Source organism: Pelophylax lessonae, assembly GCF_965119305.1.
Source record: "Pelophylax lessonae genome assembly, chromosome: 1".
Classification (NCBI taxonomy): domain Eukaryota; kingdom Metazoa; phylum Chordata; class Amphibia; order Anura; family Ranidae; genus Pelophylax; species Pelophylax lessonae.
In genome coordinates this window covers 866,408,700-866,427,238 of record NC_138768.1, presented here as the reverse complement: position 1 = coordinate 866,427,238, position 18,539 = coordinate 866,408,700, and the positions used below count along the sequence as shown (strand labels likewise).

Genomic DNA, 18,539 nt, shown 5'->3' with positions numbered 1-18,539 from the left:
CGGTCCATGCATTATGGGAGGAGGCACCAGTAAGGGGCATCCTGTGCCTATTGAGAAGGTGCTCTGAGATGTTATAGAGATAGTTCAACAATTTGTAAGCAATTTCTCTGGCTATATCATCACCCTCCAGAAAACCATTAGCAGATAGTGACTTTGAAGAAATCGGTATTTGCCTAGGGCTTGCAACACCCCCATGTGACCTTTCTACTGTCCACTCAGGCAACAAAAATTGCATTGCGGGAGGAGGCACCAGTACGGGACATCCTGTGCCTATTGAGAAGATGCACTGAAATATTGTAGAGAGGGTTCAACACTTTGTAGACACTTTCTCTGGCCTTAAACCTAGTACACACAATGAGAATATGGGACGAATGATTGTCCCATTTTTTTTTTGGCATGGTAATCTCATATTGAAAATGGAGAGGTTAGGAAAATTATCATATAACAGAATACAACTTCAGAAGTGATGTACTGTGTTGTATTGTATTACAATGTATACTTTCCTTTTGGAACATGCGTGGTCTTGGTCTTCTGATTTTATTCCGATGAATACTGTACTAATCAAATGAAATTGTTAGTTCTGTTATCGTATGAGAAAATGTTTTCGTGTTTGTCCCTTCGGATGATTTTGCATGAACTGTTGTATTTGGCTCTTGAAAGCTGTGTATTAAAAATCTGATTATTATACGATCGCTCGGAAAGCTGGATTTTTCGTCCGATTTTCTGATCGTGTGTACTAGGCATTATCCTTACCCTTAAGAAAACCATTGAGTGACTCTCGTAGATTGGGTATTTGCCTAGGGCTTGGCACACCCCAATACGACACTACTCAAGCATCGTGACTAGGACTGGCAGGAGGCACCAGTACAGAACATCCTGTGCCTATTGAGAAGGTACTCTGACATATTGTAGAGAGGTTTCAACAACTTGTAAGCTCTTTCTCAGTCCATAAAAAGTATATGCAGAGAACGACTTTCTGAAAGTCAATATTTGCCTAGGGCTTTGCACACACCCATGCCCCCATGTGGTATGGTTCAAGCCTTGTGACTATCCTTCCAGGCAGTGAGGACTGCATTGTGGGAGAAGGCAACACTACGGGGCATCATGTGCCTATTGAGAAGGTACTCTGAGACATTGTAGAGAGGGTTCAACAATGTGTAAGCTCTCTGTCCATGAAAATGACATGCAGAGAGCGACTTTCTGAACGTTGGTATTTGCCTATGGCTTGGTACACCCCCATGCCCCCATGTGGCACTGCTCCAGCTTTATGACTGCCCACTTAGGCAGCAAGGACTGCATCATGGTGGGGTGGGTACTCTTGTGTCCCATACCCAGAATTGCTATTATTTTTATGGGGCTTCCAGGGCAGAAAAAAAGTAGGACATTGTAACTTTGTTCTATTTTTACCAGCCAGACGACAAGTAACACCCCTCAACATCCAATCCAGGATCCGCTCTTGGGACCAAACCCCTCCAGGCCTGTCAATCACATACAGGCATACCCCGCTTTTAAGTACACAATGGGACCAGAGCATGTATGTAAAACGAAAATGTACTTAAAGTGAAGCAATACCTTTTTTCATTTCCTAGGCAATCTGGCTGGCCACAAATAGGATATGTCGTAGTCCTGGGTCCCCTCACATCGCTCCCTAAGTTTGGTATCCCTGTCACTTATGGTTTGGGAGTAGTGCCATGTCAAGCTGACCACAATTTCCCATAGACGCCAATGTTAAAAACTGGGAGTAATGCCATGCCAAGCTGACCAGGCTGTGTCCGTACTCGCGAGTGTGCGTAAAGTGAGTGTACTTAAAACGGGGTATGCCTGTATACATGTAAAGAGCCCCTGTCACCTCTTCAAAGTACTGCAACATAATTGATACCCTTCTGCTCATTTATGTTTGTGACCTGTGCAAGAGAGGCGCAGTCCTGAGGCAATGTATTGCATGTTTGTTGTGTCAGTGTGGTTGATTGCAGCTTAGCTTGTGTTATCCAGAGTGGATGCTTTTAATCCTCTACGGTTGAGTTAAGTACATTCAATTTGCATATAATCACTTTAAGATCTAGAGTGCCGGCTGAGGAATGTTAATGTGCGTTCCAGGGAAGGCTGCCTCTTGTCAATGTGCAGTATCTTTCTGCAGAATTACAATTAGGATGAAGCTGGTGGGGTGCTGAGGGTCCTCATCTCTCCACACTGCCGGAGCCCCCTGCTCCATTCACCTTCTGTAATAATGGCTCAGAGAGCTGGGCCCACCGGACTTAACCCCTTGTGTGCAATACAGCAGTGGCTTCCGCTTCTCTCAGATTGGTGGAGTGACTGCAGGGACAAACATATGGGCAGGAGTGACAGGTGGACAGGCAGGAATGACAGGTGGTTAGAAAGGACTCATAGATAGGAATGACAAGTAGATAGACAGGACTCATAGACAGGGATGACAGGTGGAAAGGCAGAAATGACAGGTAGATTGGCAGGACACATAACCAGGAAGGAGTGGTGGACAGGCAGGACTCATAGACAGGAAGGAGAGGTGGACAGGCAGGACTCATAGACAGGAAGGAGAGCTGGACAGGCAGGACTCATAGCCAGGAAGGAGAGGTGGACAGGCAGGACTCATAGACAGGGAAGGCAGAAGGACAGGCAGGAAGGACAAGTGCACAGACAGGACTCCTAGACTGGGATGACAGGTGGAAAGGCAGAAATGACAGGTAGATTGGCAGGACACATAGCCAGGAAGGAGTGGTGGACAGGCAGGACTCATAGACAGGAAGGAGAGGTGGACAGGCAGGACTCATAGACAGGGAAGGCAGAAAGACAGGCAGGACTCAGACAGGAATAAAAGGTGGATAGGAAGAAATAACAGGTAGATAGGCAAGACTCAAAGCCAGGAATGACAGGTGGACAGGCAGGAAGGACAAGTGCACAGACAGGACTCATAGACTGGGATGACAGGTGGAAAGACAGAAATGACAGGTAGATAGGCAGGACTCATAGCCAGGAAGGGCAGGTGGACAGGCAGGACTCATAGACAGGGAAGGCAGAAGGACAGGCAGGAAGGACAAGTGCACAGACAGGACTCCTAGACTGGGATGACTGGTGGAAAGGCAGAAATGACAGGTAGATTGGCAGGACACATAGCCAGGAAGGAGTGGTGGACAGGCAGGACTCATAGACAGGAAGGAGAGGTGGACAGGCAGGACTCATAGACAGGGAAGGCAGAAAGACAGGCAGGACTCAGACCGGAATAAAAGGTGGATAGGAAGAAATAACAGGTAGATAGGCAGGACTCAAAGCCAGGAATGACAGGTGGACAGGCAGGAAGGACAAGTGCACAGACAGGACTCATAGACTGGGATGACAGGTGGAAAGACAAAAATGACAGGTAGATAGGCAGGACTCATAGCCAGGAAGGGCAGGTGGACAGGCAGGACTCATAGACAGGGAAGGCAGAAGGACAGGCAGGAAGGACAAGTGCACAGACAGGACTCCTAGACTGGGATGACAGGTGGAAAGGCAGAAATGACAGGTAGATTGGCAGGACACATAGCCAGGAAGGAGTGGTGGACAGGCAGGACTCATAGACAGGAAGGATAGGTGGACAGGCAGGACTCATAGACAGGGAAGGCAGAAAGACAGGTAGGACTCAGACAGGAATAAAAGGTGGATAGGAAGAAATAACAGGTAGATAGGCAAGACTCAAAGCCAGGAATGACAGGTGGACAGGCAGGAAGGACAAGTGCACAGACAGGACTCATAGACTGGAATGACAGGTGGAAAGACAGAAATGACAGGTAGATAGGCAGGACTCATAGCCAGGAAGGGCAGGTGGACAGGCAGGACTCATAGACAGGAGTGGCAAGTGGACATGCAGGACTTATAGACAGGAATGAAAGGTGGACAGGCAGAAATGACAGGTAGATAGGCAGGAAGGACAAGTGGACAGACAGGACTTATTGACAGGGATGACAGGTGGACAGGCAGGACTCATAGACAGGAAAGGTAAGTGGAGAGACAGGAAGGACAAGTGGACATGCAGAAATGGCAGATGGATAGACAGAAATGACAGGTAAACAGGCAGAAATGACAGGTAGATAGGCAGGACTCATATCCAGGAATGGCAGGTGGACAGGAAGAACTCATAGACAGAAATGACCAGTGGATAGACAGAAATGACAGATGGACAGGCAGAAATGACAGGTAGATAGGAGGGAATGACAAGTGGACAGGCAGAAATGACAGGTGGACAGGCAGGAAGAACAGTTGGACAGACAGGACTCATAGACAGGGATGAAAGGTAGATAGGCAGGACTCATAGCCAGGAGAGAGAGGTGGACAGACAGGATTGACAAGTGGACAGGCAGGACATATAGACAGGAATGACAGGTAGATAGGCAGGAATGACAGGTGAACAGGCAGGGCTAATGGACAGGAATAACGTTGGATAGGCTGGAATGACAGGTAGAAAGGCAGGAGTTGCAGACAATCCAGATGACAGGTAGACAGGCAGGATTTACAGAGAGACGAGATGACAGGTAGATAGGCAAGAATTGTAGACAGGTAACGTAGGCAGGCACACAGGAATAACAGGCAGACAGGCAGGAATCATAGACAGGAATGATAGGTGAACAGGCAGGACTTATAGACAGAAATGACAGGTGGACAGGCAGAAATGACAGGTAGATAGGTAGTTTTTGTGAAATATCCCAGATGACTGAGAGGAGGGAGGGGGAGAGGAGAACTTTCACTCGGACCCCCCCCCCCTCCCCCTCCCCCCCAAAAAAAAGTGCTATTTGGAGAAGAGGAGGGAGAGGAGGCCTTACAGTGGAACTTTATCTTTTGGGTGGAGCTCCAGTTTAGTTTCCATCCCCATTGTAACTACCCTGTAAAGCAGGGATCTCCAGTCTTTCTAAACAACGGACCAGTTTACTGCCCTTCAAGTTTTAGTGAGCCGGACTGTGATCATAGGTAGAAAACAATGCCAAAAGCGTCAGTGGGAGGAATAGTACCCCATCATTGGTGTCAGTGGGAGGAATAGTACCCCATCATTGGTATCAGTGGGAGGAATAGTGCCCCATCACTGGTATCAGTGGGAGGAATAGTGCCCCATCACTGGTATCAGTGGGAGGAATAGTGCCCCATTGTCTTTATCAGTGGGATGAATAGTACCCTATTGTTGGTGTCAGTGAGAGGAATATTGCCCCATCTTTGGTGTCAGTGGAAGGAATAGTTCTCCAAGGGTTGGAAAAATGCAAGCAAAGGGCCACATCCAGCCCTCGCCGTAGTATGGAGACCCCCGATGTAAAGGAAAGATGTCTATACTTACCTATTATGAGGTTGCTTAGGTCCAGTCACACGATCGGCTTCTAATGCTGGCTTTGGTGTAGAGGAGGGATAGCCAACAATGGATGCCCCTAAGTAAGTCTAAAGGGGGTGTTACTGCATAGGCATTGCAGCCATGTTGGCAATCTCCCCTCTTCATTGAAGCCGGCTGCTGGAGAAATCATGTGACAGTACTGGTGCGCCCTTAACACAGGTAAGTATAGAAGTCTTTCCATTACAGGGTACTTAGAATGGTTTGGAATAAGGGTGGGAGCAGGTTTAAGTATAGTTAGGACTTCTACTTTAAACTCATTCCTGGCGGTGAAAAAGTAACTCTTTGTAAAATAAAGTAACAAAAGAGAAAATAAAAATGTTAACAAATTGGGGATCATTCACACGAGCAGAAAAAACGATGTGTTAAGATGCGCATAGGTTATAGTTCTTTGTGCTTCTAAACGCAGCACTATAATAATCAATGAGCCCATACATAGCTGCATCTATATACAAAAATGTGCGCTGCGTTTAGCCAGACACAAAAAAAGTAGGACACTGCTGCATCCAGGGCCAAACCAATCTGAAGATTTTACCACTTCATAACCGCTCTGTTGTTCCATGGACGCCCTCCAGGAACCTGGAAGCATCCAACGCAATCTGTGATTGCGGTAAAGGGCCAATCACAGCGGCCCTTTACTATGTGATCAGCTGTGTCCAATCACAGCTGATCACAATGTAAATACACTTGCCGTTTATTGGAATTCCTCTCCTTATGTGCGGTCACAGCATGAGAAAAGCAGAGCCGGTAACCATCAAGTGCGACAGGGCACATATACACATATATTCAGGACACAGAATATCAGTGCTGCCCATTAGAGCCGCCTATCAGTGCCCCCTCATAAGTGCCACCTATCATTGCCCATCAGAGCCACCTACCAGTGCATATCAATGCTGCCTATCAGTTCTACCTATCAGTGCCGCCTATTAATGCCCATTAGTGCCTCCTATCAGTTCCCATCAGTGCAACCTCATCAGTGCCTTCTTATGAGTGCCCCCTCATCAGTGCAACCTATCAGTGCCCATCAGTGCAGCCTCATCAGTGCAACCTATCAGTGCCCAACAGTGCAGCCTTGCAGTGCAACTTATCAGTGCCCATCAGTGCAGCCTCATCAGTGCAACCTATCAGTGCCCAACAGTGCAGTCTTGCAGTGCAACTTAACAGTGCCCATCAGTGCAGCCTCATCAGTGCAACCTATCAGTGCCCATCAGTGCAGCCTTGCAGTGCAACCTATTAGTGCCCATCAGTGCAGCATCATCAGTGCAACCTATCAGTTCCCATCAGTGCAGCCTCATCAGTGCAACCTATCAGTGCCCATCAGTGCAGCCTTGCAGTGCAACCTATCAGTGCCCATCAGTGCAGCATCATCAGTGCAACCTATCAGTGCAGCCTCATCAGTGCAGCCTATCAGTGTCCATCAGTGCAGCCTCATCAGTGCACCCTATCAGTCCCCATCAGTGAAGGAGAAAAATTACCTATTTGCAAAATTTTATAACAGAAACTAAAAAAAAATGTTTGTTTGTTTCAAAATTTTTCAGGGTTTTTTGTTTGTTTAGCAAAAAATAAAACACCCAGCAGTGATAAAATACCAATAAAAGAAAGCTCTGTTTGTTGCAAAAAAAATGATAATAATGTCATATGGGTACAGTGTTGCATGACCGCGCAATTATCATCGCAATTATGGGCTGAAAGCTGAAAATGTACCCAGGCAAGAAAGGGGGTAAAAGTGCCCAGTATTGAAGTGGTTAATGCACGTACGCACATAAACGCGCACATGTGTAGTCATTCATCGGAATAAAAGAATTGTACGTGTCTAAATGCCGTACTTAACTAAATGTGCCTACTTAAGGCACATATTTTATGCAAGCTTTGCCAGCAAGAACCTGCGTTCCATGCAGAAAATGTGCATGCGCCCATGTGAATGAGCCCTTAAAGTGGAACTCCAGTTTTGTATGCAAAAAATAAAATATAATGATTCCTGCAAGCTGAAACACGTTCAGGAGAAAACGATCATGAGCTAAAACAATGGAGGTAAAATAACTAATCTATCTTAATGAATCGAGCCTTCGCGAAGCTCGCTGCCGTCGCTGCAAACAGAAGCATATAATAAACCGTGAAAGTGGCCTGTAAATGAAACAGCTTCATTCACCAGCGCGCTCCGCGGGAGGTCCATAGCTTGTTAAAGAGGAAAAGCGTTCGCAGATTGTCAATATGGCCACCGTGGGCCCCTCCAGGCACAAATGTTTGCAGTTAACAAATTGTCATGTTTTCCCTACAAATCAGCTATCTAATGCCGCGCTCCCGTACAGGTGCTGAGCCTCGGTGGCGGCGTAACGAGCGCTGTAGCTTGTCAATAGAGCCCGTTATGGGAGCCTAGTGGGACTCCTTCACCCGTACGTGTTCAGCGCAATCGATGAAAATTGCTTCTTGTGTTTTATTTGTTTCCTTGGGAGAAACTGGCTTTTAATAAAAAGGTATAAATTCTCCCAGCCGGCTAAGCTGTTCAGCATCAAACTTATTGCATCCCGTTTAAAGGCAGTTATACAGTGTTTTGTGTCTTCCAGTTACACAAGGTTCAGTAAAGAGTTCCTTTTCTCAAAGAGAACCATTCACTCAAAGGGCAGTAGTAATAATCTGCATTTCTGCTCCTATTTTGTATTTGTGATGTGAGTAATTTTGGTGGGGCGGGCTTGTGGAACCCAGATTGCTTTCGGGAGGTTGGGAGACTTCTTGTCCAGCTTTCCCGGCCCCTCTTATGTGTAAGTCATGTTATTAGGGGCACAGGGTGACCAAGAACCCCAGTTGGGTCTGCACTAATCAGACTCGGTGTACAACCACACCGGACTCAGCATTTGGTGTTACCCCGGTTATACTGGGTTCTATATGAGTGGTTTGTGTTGAAAGAGTGAAGGGCCTCTTTCTCTTGGGACAATAATATTTCTAGACAATATCCCTCAGGAAATATATAAAAATAAACAATTTGACTTTTCAGATTGCTAGAATATTACAGGAGTGTCTCATAGACCCTTGCTAGATAGTGGCGTGGGGTGGGGTTTGTTATTGTACCTGTATTCCATTGTTCTATTGTTTCTGCCTTAAGATCAACCTATTATGGGATGTATATGTGTATATGGATTGGCTGCTAAGGGGGAGGTGGGATTGTCCCACAGCCTGTATCTCTTTGTGCCTGTGTTGGAATAAACAGTTTATTTTCTGGTTGACTCCAAAACTTGTACTGTCGAGTTCTTGGGGTAACTATAGCCCCAGATTCACAGATATGTTGTTCCAGAGCTTAGGAAGCAGGTTCTTGGCAGAGATACCCAGTCGGGGTGTCCGGAGTCCATTACAGTATTTGTATTGTATTTTGAATTAGCTCATTCTTCATTATTTTCTTGTATTCACTTGTTTTTCCAGATTCTCCAATGCCCCGACTCCTGTAGTCAGCTCTCCTGGACCTCTGGGTTCAGCCTTACACCACCGGTACACTAGGCCGACTGCCTGTGACCACCACCAACTGCTGCAGAAGAGGAGGCAGCTGTCACCCTCCTTCTGGGACCTGGCTTCCCGCCCAAAGACCTCTACCTCATGTGCCCATGGCTTTTTATACCCTGTCCCATAACGCACCACTGTCTGTGCCAAGCCCTGGGACAGTACCAAAAGCCTGTGTGTCATTGGTCAGGTTTCCTCCAGCATCCAATGTGCCTCCCCTTTGGATCAGCTGGGGACACTCCCTGAGACCAGATGAATCACATACTGGGCACACTGAGTAGACCTAACTACAAATTCTGCTCCCTGCTAAGCAGAGTGCATGAAGATTTTGCCTGCTACTCTTCTGGTAAGCAGAGAGACCCAAACTACACTCTCTACCTAGCACCTGACTAGGAGGGTGCTACATTACATTAATATGAGTGGAGTAACCCTTAGCAATCAAAATGCACTAGCTTGAAGGAAAACTAATGGCTTTGATATTTGCTTGTTCTTCACACGCCAAAGAACAAAACCTTGATACCATAGTGCTAAGGGATTCTTGAGAAACCCAACAGACTGTAATGGGTGGCAACCATCAGCTCTCAACCAGGACAGGAATGTTATGCCAGTCTTGTCCTCTTAAGACCGGGTAATTTTAAAACAACACAGAAGGGTGTAAAAGCTTAGTGTATTGCCGTCAACACTTTATTAAGAAATATTAAAAACAAGTGAGTGCATACTCACAAGATCCAAAGGTAAAACCAGCATAGTACAAGAACCCAGGGAACAGAATGGTCTTCCAAAGTGTGAATCTACCATGGTCCTCAAATAAGTCAAAACTATCGTCTGATGCAATTCGTAGAACATGCCCTCTTCTTCAGAGACAAAAAATTGATTACTTTAAGAAAACTGAAGGTGTTGATAATTCACAGTGCTACCTGTTTCAACAGCCAGGTTAGAGTGTCAATTATCAGTGCCTGAGCTCAGACTGGAGACAGAGTAGTCTCCATGGGGGGCCCTACAATCTGGGCTAACATGGCTGCTCTGACAGGGAGAGAATGCAAGGGAATAACAGCAGACACACCCATCCCTGAGAGCAGAGGCTGAGCCATTTTTATACTTAAAGGACGAAGAGTCAGATTCTTCAAAGTGCCATTCCCGACATGTTATCTTTAAGTGATATTACCTTGTATAGAGTTACCCTTAGCAATCAAAATGAACTAGCTTGAAGGAAAATTGAAAGCTTTAATATTTGATAATTCTACCTTCTCCAATATCCAAGATAGAGTGTCAATTATAACCCTAAGCTCAGGGGGCAGGCAGTCTCAGGGGGGACCTTACAATCTAGACTAACATGGTTGCTCTGATTGGGAGAGAATACAAGGGAATACCCGCACACACAACCATCCCCGAGGATGGTAATATCATGAAATCCACCTCACAGATTGAGTATAACCCCTCCTAGACAGTTGTCACTGGAACAGGTATCCCCACTGGAAGATTTTCACTCTACTCCTGTTCTGGTGATGACTATACAATTCTGGGCTTTGGTTGCCAGGACAAATAGAGTGTGCCGGAGGAAACAGCTATAGAGACTCTTCCGCTCTTTGCCTACAACTAGGAAATCAAATTTGTACATCTGATATTTTCATGAAAATAACATTTTATTATAGAAGGCCAATTCATAATTACAGTATCTAGGCTGAAACAAGATCAAACCTCTCATAAACTTCAATAGTTTTGGTTTAAAGGAAGGCAAAAAAAAAACAACATATGGCCTCCTTTCCTTTACCAGGGGGAAACAAATCCATCCTGAGCAACAATGGCAGCTGTATGAACTTCTTGGATCAAAATACTCTCATGCTGTCCTTTACTAATGGTAACTGCGGATATCATTAGCTGTGAGAAAGGCATCCGGTATTTTTTTTTTCTTTTAATTCTGTGATTAATTTTACCATTAGTACCTCATGTGTTAAGGCATTCCACAGCTTAATCGCTATTTCCGTAAACAACCCCTTCCTGCGCTAATGGCAAACTCGTCTTTTCTCCATCCGCAATGGATATCCCTTTGTCCATTGTACAGGCCTTGGAATGAGGGGTTAAGCTGTCTTGGTTTGAACGCTCTTATAATCTTCTTCATTGATCTTCCAATATGGTGTCCAAAACGAGGCCCCATATCCCAGATGTGTCCTTACCAAAGATTTAAGATTGTACTATTGCAGGGTACAAAAAATGTAAAAAGAAATTAAACCAAAACATACACTTACTTGTGTCATCCAGAATCTGTCGTGCTCCACTCCTGAACACCCTCATTGCAACTCTATGCAATGTGTATGATGGTATCATGGAGAACCTGGTGGCTACATTTCAGGAGATACTAAGGGGCACTTTTCAATAGTTGTTTAGCCATAGGTATCTTTTTCTTTTTTTTAGATACATTTCTATAAGACCCCGTTCACACAGGGGCGACCCGACTTGCTGGGGCGACCTGTGAAGTCACGGTGCACAGCGACCTTGGCGCGACATGCACGGACTTCATATAATTGAAGTCAATGCAGGTCCCCTTCAGGTCGCCCCAAAGTAGTACAGGACCCTTTTTCTAAGTCGGAGCGACTTGTGTCGCTCCTATTAGAACGGGTCCTGTGCTAATCTATGGCAGGCGACCCACCGGGACTTAGTCCGCGCTAGTGTGAATGGGGACTTAGGTTTCACAAATAGGCATTACATAGCCCACCAGAGCGAAAACGTTAACAAATGAAACTTAATATACAATCAGCAGGTCAGAGCAACATATTGAAGAAAACAATTATACATTAGGCTATGACATCCATAGAAAAGAGCTAGGAGACATGGATGAAAACTCCCACTGGGGTCATCTCCAGCCCAGGGTCGGGAGGATCCCAGGAGTACTTTAAACCTTGTCCACATAGACAGTATAATCAAAATATATACAGTATACATATCTTATAACATAAACTTAAATTAACCCAAATAGAAGTAGGACCCGAGGTTGGAAGAACCATAATATGGGATCAAGAATGCTGGGTCAATGGAAGTCCAGCTGGGACGTTGCAGGATGAGAGAAAACTGAATCAACCAGTGCCGTAGGAGCCTTACGAAGATAGGGCTTTTCCTAGAAACAGAAGCAAGATAGTGGAGCTGATATTTCCAATTGTGGAAGAGTATGTTCCATAAAAGCCTGCCGTCTGTGCAGGAAGCCATCGGAGGAGATGGAGTGGAAAGTTTCGATTTTAAGTTTTTCCTGTACATGAGAATTATAAGTTTGCTTTTAATGTCCCATATCTTGAATCAAGGGCGTGTGTACAAAATCCTGTCCAATGGCTGAAGATGTTCCATAAGTGGCATTGGGGAAAGTCTCCCCACTTGGGCCTCCTAGGAATCTCTCTATATCAAAATGGCCAATATCTTGAGTCAAGGGGGAGAGTACAAATCGTGTCCAATGGCTGAAGATGTTCCATAAGTGGCATTGGGGAAAGTCTCCCCAGTTGGGTCCCCTAGGAAGCTCTCTATATCAAAATGGCCAATACCTTGAGTCAAGGGGGTGAGTACAAATCGTGTCCCAACAGCTACACATGTTCTATAAATGGACTCTAAGTTATGCTAGCATTGGGGAAGTGTCTCTCAAGTTGGTCCTCCAAGGAAGCTACCGTACCTATATTAAAATGTCCTATTCTATCTACTTAGACTTAGGGACTAATGAGGCATCTTGTATCATAAATCCTTAGTTTGACATAGCTGTATTTCGGGACTCCAGCCACGGTAAAAATATCTTATTAAAATTAGCTGGGCAGCCTATCGGTGTAGGCTGCTTTATATAGAGGCAAAACAGAATTAATTAGGGATTTCCAATTTTCTAGATTTAGAGGAGTTGAGGACTTCCAATGTAATACCGTGGCTTTTCTAGCATAAAAAACAGCAGGCCATGTTCTGGTCGCTTTCCACATAGCTAAAGGTTCCACCAGACCCAAGAGGAAGAGGAAAAGATTGAGATGATAGTTAAGGATGTAATATACTTTAATTCTTAACTAATATCTCAATTCCTTTGGGTTCGGGAGTCTGCCTCTTGAAAGGATGTAATATACTTTAATACTTGAGTCCAGTGCCTGATAATACTATCACAGCAGGTGTGGATAAAGTCCGCTGGCGCATAAGACATCTCCAGCAGGTGTTGGAGGAATTAATCAAGATCCTTCCAGATCTTGCCAATATAAGATAAGAGAAATGTAACATTTTAAATTGTACAAACCGATCTCTGACTGAGATTAATTGTTGGAAAAGATACCCCCAGACGTCTTTTTAGTCATCGTTGTCCTACTTTGTGATGTCTTATGACCACATCTCCCCACAATTGTTAATAGCTGGGGTCATGAGGCTTTTGCAAAGCCTTAAAGATATTGGAGTGAGCTTGAGTAAGACTGAGCTCGTGAAAGAGATTCCAATCCTGTGATGATCAATGTAACCATTGTTGGGCCAAACTGAGAAATACATGCATGGTGTAGTTGGAGAAATTGAGACATGTAACGGAACCGCGACCCACACTGTTTGTGGGCTTTCATCAGTATACGGCTTCCTTTAGTCTTGAACATAGGGTATCAGATATTCTAGCTGCCCCCCCCCCCATACAAAGCTAGCCTACAACTTCGCTTGTATAAGTTCTGGAACCAACTCTTTATTGAACAGTCTCACACAATTTATACACACATGAGAACATCCCCCCTCCTGATAAAATTACCCCACCAGGTCATGTGCCTGATTACATTATCCTATGCAAATGAAATTGTATACAGAAATATAATTATCATATCTAAGGAACAACCAAAACAAACAGTATACTATTTCCACTGAGCAGCTAACAGATGACAGTGATTTAATCAACCTGAGCCAATTAACTAGCAGACTGCCATCCTCTAGCTCATGAAATACAATACACATTATCATAAGTGTAAACACAGAACCCATTGTAGATAACGGGTGAGTAAATCAGCATATTCAACAATGTGTGGAATACAGGTGGTTGAGCTGATGATATTAGCATCTACTATGAGTCTGACTGTGTGAAGCAGTCTTCATATGTTTCTTGAGATATATTGTTGATAAATATTACTGTGCCATTTGAAGTAATCCAAGCCATATTCTCAGTGTCCATTAAGTACCTGTCTTTTACTCCCAGTGACGGTGACTACCATCACAAGACATATACCAGCTGGGGTGAGAATGTTGAGATTTCAGTTGAGTAAAGGAGGCAAATTAAACATTGATAAATAGGTCCCTCATACTATTGTGTCTGCATCACTGTTTTTGTATCTATGTTTTTATACACCCCCAAATTGTTCCTTTTTGCAGCAGCCACTGGGTATTGAGAACTGCTGACATAACCCAATGATAACCAAGACCTTCTCCTCCGGTTCTGTCTTCGCTGGCAATTTCATGATTGGAATCCAAAAATATAATGTTGCTAATATGACAAAGCAAAGATAAAAATGTGAAAATCTTGTCAAAACTGTAAAATTTGGAAAAACAAAACTAAATATTTGAAAATGTTGTGCTGAGATGTGCGCTTTCATTTATGCTGAATCTTACATTGCCTTCACAGATCCTCCTAAAGAGCCATCACTAATGTGCCGGTCGAACAATTACCCCGCCTCTTTCTACTGCAGTTGGCACCTCCCGAGTCCCACCAACATTCCTAACAACTTCAACATAACTGTCATGTAAGTCAAAGCAATTTGTAGTATATGTGGGGTTGTGGTGTAAATAGAGAAAGGTCACTACATCTGGGTTTCAGAAGAAGGACTGAGCCAAGGGATAGGCAGAGTAGGCGACTGCCTTGGGTACTACAGTAAAAGGTGGCCAAAAAAAAAGGGCAGGGCCTCCAACCTTTGCTGCTAAGATAGTTCACATCTCATGATGTTGGGGCACACTTTGGCCTTTTTTGGTTGGGTGCTAAAGGTCCTTGTCTCCATATCCCAGCACTGCTCAGAAGCAACAGTCAATGGCATTAGGTCTATCGCCCCCCCTTCCTAAAGTTTTTTTCTGTGTTGTATTTCCAGGCATGATACAAAGCAGCTCTTCTGTGAGAAAGACCCCTACCCCAAAAACAGATGTCACATAAAATACAGCCATCTCTTCTCCACGCTGAAGTACCGTGTGACGGTTGTAGTGACGAACCCTCTGGGAAGAAACTCCACCTCTATCAGCTTTGATGAATTTTCTATAGGTAATTTCTTTTTTTTCTGGGTGGGGATTTTTTATTTTTTTTTTTAAAAGCTCACACCAGTTAAACATGAGAATTTCTTAGATGATGAGAATATGTGTGTGTAAGTGTATACAGTATATATATATATATATATATATATATATATATATATATATATATATGAATATAATTAAAAAGTTAATTTATTGAGTAATTAATTTCAAAAAGTGAAACTCATATATATATATATATATATATATATATATATATATATATATATATATATATATATATATATATATATATATATATATATATATATATATATATATATTATATATAATTCATTACACACACAGTGATATATTTCAAGCATTTCTTACTTTTAATTTTGAGGATTATGGCTTACAGCTAGTGAAAACCCAATATTCTGTATCTTAGAAAATTTAAATATTACACAAGACCAATAAAAAAAAGGATTTTTAATACAGAAATGTTGACTTAGTGAAAGGAAAGTCCATGTATTGGATGCACTCAATACTTGGTCGGGGCTCCTTTTGCATGAATTACTGCATCAATGCGGCGTGGCATGGAGGCGATCAGCCTGTGGCAGTGCTGAGGTGTTACGGAAGCCCAGGTTGCTTTGATGGGGGCCCTCAGATTGTCTGCATTGTTGGGTCTGGTGTCTCTCATCTTCCTTTTGACAATAACCCACAGATTCTCTATGGGGTTTAGGTCAGGCGAGTTTGCTGGCCAAACAAGCACAGTAATCCCATGATCATGTGACCAGGTATTGGTAGATTTGGCAGTGTGGACGGTGCTAAGTCATGCTGGAAAATGAAATCAGCATCTCCATGAAGCTGGTCAGCAGAGGGAAGCATGGAGTGCGCTAGAATTTCCTGCTAGAGGGCTGCGCTGACTTTGGACTTGATAAAACACAGTGGACCAACACCAGCAGATGACATGGCTCCCCAAATCATCACTGACTGAGGAAACTTCACACTGGACCTCCTGCAACTTGAATCCTCTTCCTCTCCACTCTTCCTCCAGATTCTGGGACCTTTATTCCAAATGAAATGCAAAACTGTCCACAGTTGATGATGATCCACACACCTAGCTATTTTGGATTTTTTTTTTTAAAGTTTCTAAATCCCATAACTAATAACCTGAATCTATAACGAAGTGAGCTTCCAAATAACCTCTTCTGGTGGTATGATGGTGAAAAGCAGTGATTTCCTGCTGGTCCTTAATCACCCGACCAGTCTTGTTATTGCCTTCTCATGATGTCTTGACAACAGTCCTTTCAGACTAAAGTACCCTCTGGGGACCCAGGTGATAGACACAGTCAGCAGCCAATAGGCAGTGCCCATGGCACCAGAAAGAGACATGGACACTGCAAGAAGGACCTTTCCATATGACAGATCAGCAAAGGAAAAAATTGTGTCTGGCACCTAATGTTGCCCACTGTTACAGATATGTTTAACCACTTTACCACCGGAGGATTTTGCTGTCTTACGTCCAGGCCACTTTTTGCGATTCGGCATTGTGCGAATTTAACTGATAATTGTGCGGTCGTGTGACGCCGTACCCAAACGAAATTTACGTCCTTTGTTTCCCACAAACAGAGCTTTCTTTTGGTGGTATTTGATCACCTGTGCGATTTTTACTTTTTGCGCTATAAACAAAAAAATAGCGTAAATTTTGAAAAAATAACAATATTTTTCACATTTTTTTATATGAAATTCCCCCCCAAAAAATGTAAAAATCAAAATTTTTTTAAATTTTTGGCCAATTTGTTTTCTGCTACATATGTTTGGTAAAAAACAATCACAATACGCGTATTTTGATTGGTTTGCGCAAAAGTTATTGCGTTTACTAACTAAGGGAAATATTTTTGTCATTTTTTGGTGTTTTTTTTTAATGAGTAATGGCGGCGATCTGCGATTTTTTTTGCAGGACTGCGACATTGCGGCGGACAGATCGGACCCTTGACTGACATTTTTGACACTTTTGGGGGTACCAGTGACATTACTGCAGTAATCAGTGCTATAAATATGCAGTTACTGTAAAAATGACACTGGCAGGGAAGGGGTTAATTTTATTGGAGAGGGAGGGGTTAATGTATGCCTGGTGCTTACTAACGTGTGTGGGGGGAGGTGACTGAGTGACACAGGGACAGATCGCATGTTCAGCTATGCTGAACACTGCAATCTGTCACTCCTTGTCATTTAGGAGATCCGCCCACTTTGTTTACACAGGCGGGCGGATCTCCAAACTCGATTCCCCGACGATCGGGGAAGAGCAGCGGCAATCGCCACTGCTCCTCCCCTGGCCCAACTCCCGCTGTGACTGAATACAGCGGGAGCGAGCATCCGGCGGCGCGCGAGCGCCGCCCACAAGGGGAGGAGTCCAGCGAAGTAGGTCTACGTCGCTGGACGATAACGAGCCACTGTGCCGCAGTAGAGGCACAGTGAGCAGGGCTAAAGTGGTTAAGAGCGCATTCACACTGAAGCGGCACAACTTCGGGGACGACCTGTGAAGTCCCGTGCACCGCGACTTCGGCGCAACTTGCATGGACTTCACATAATTGAAGTCAATGTAAGTCGCTCCGAGGTCGCCCGAAGTAGTACAGGACCCTTTTTCTAAGTCGGAGCGACTTGTGTCGCTCCTATTAGAACGGGTCCTGTAGCACTGCATGGACCGCGACTTGTCAGGCTGACAAGTCGCCTGACAAGTCGCGGTAGTGTGAATGGAGCCTTAGGGTCTTTTACTTTGTTTTGTGTTTTTTCTTTTTTTTAATTGTGATTAGCTAGAGTCGGGTGGAGGGGTAGGGCAGATGAGCTGTAATTGTTTCTTTATAAAATAAATGGTAAAATTGTATTTGTATACGGTAAAAAAAAGATATAATTGTATAAATTATTCATAAATCCCCAATAGCCTTGTTTAAATAGACTCCATGATGAACACCACATGAAAATAACAATCAAGAACATCAAAGAAATAAATAACAAAAACCGTTACCAGAAACTGCCTTCAGAGCCAAGCATATTCATTAATGCAGATACCTGAGAAGTGCTACACACTTAAAAACATTCAAACAGGGCTACTGGGAATTTATAGATTTTGATATGTGTACTGGAGACTTTGTGCAACTGTGAGCAATTAAGAGAACCTGGAGTTGCTGTTGACATTAATGCATAATTAAAAAAAAATATCAAACAGTTATAATTCCCTTTAAACAACCTCTGCGCCAGTGCTGTATCTTGGCCTAGGCCAACAAGGCCCAGGCCTAGGGCGGCACTTTGCAGGGGGGGGGGGCAGCAAAAAGCTGCACCCTGCACGAAAAAAAACCCAGCCTGCTCCCTGCACGAAAAGGGTCCCCGCCGGCTTGCGCTACACTTTTTGCATAGTGCCAGTCTTATGTGGTGAGTTGGGCCGGAGGGCAGGGCCCAGGAGGCAAATCAGTCTGGTACCCCCATAAAGCAGTCA

At 44.1% G+C, this 18,539-nt stretch overlaps 1 protein-coding gene across 3 annotated transcripts in view; it reads left to right on the top strand.

Annotated features, from left to right (window-relative positions):
* The window catches only part of CNTFR (ciliary neurotrophic factor receptor), a gene marked incomplete at its 3' end in the record, with an annotated part of 840,563 nt that overhangs the window by 694,905 nt on the left and 127,119 nt on the right, over nucleotides 1-18,539 (top strand). For all 3 annotated transcript variants that reach the window (XM_082243029.1, XM_082243027.1, XM_082243028.1), the window contains 2 exons: nucleotides 14,448-14,565; nucleotides 14,905-15,071. In XM_082243029.1, coding sequence (XP_082099155.1) covers nucleotides 14,448-14,565; nucleotides 14,905-15,071 — 285 coding nt within the window. The remainder of the gene's footprint in view (nucleotides 1-14,447; nucleotides 14,566-14,904; nucleotides 15,072-18,539) is intronic.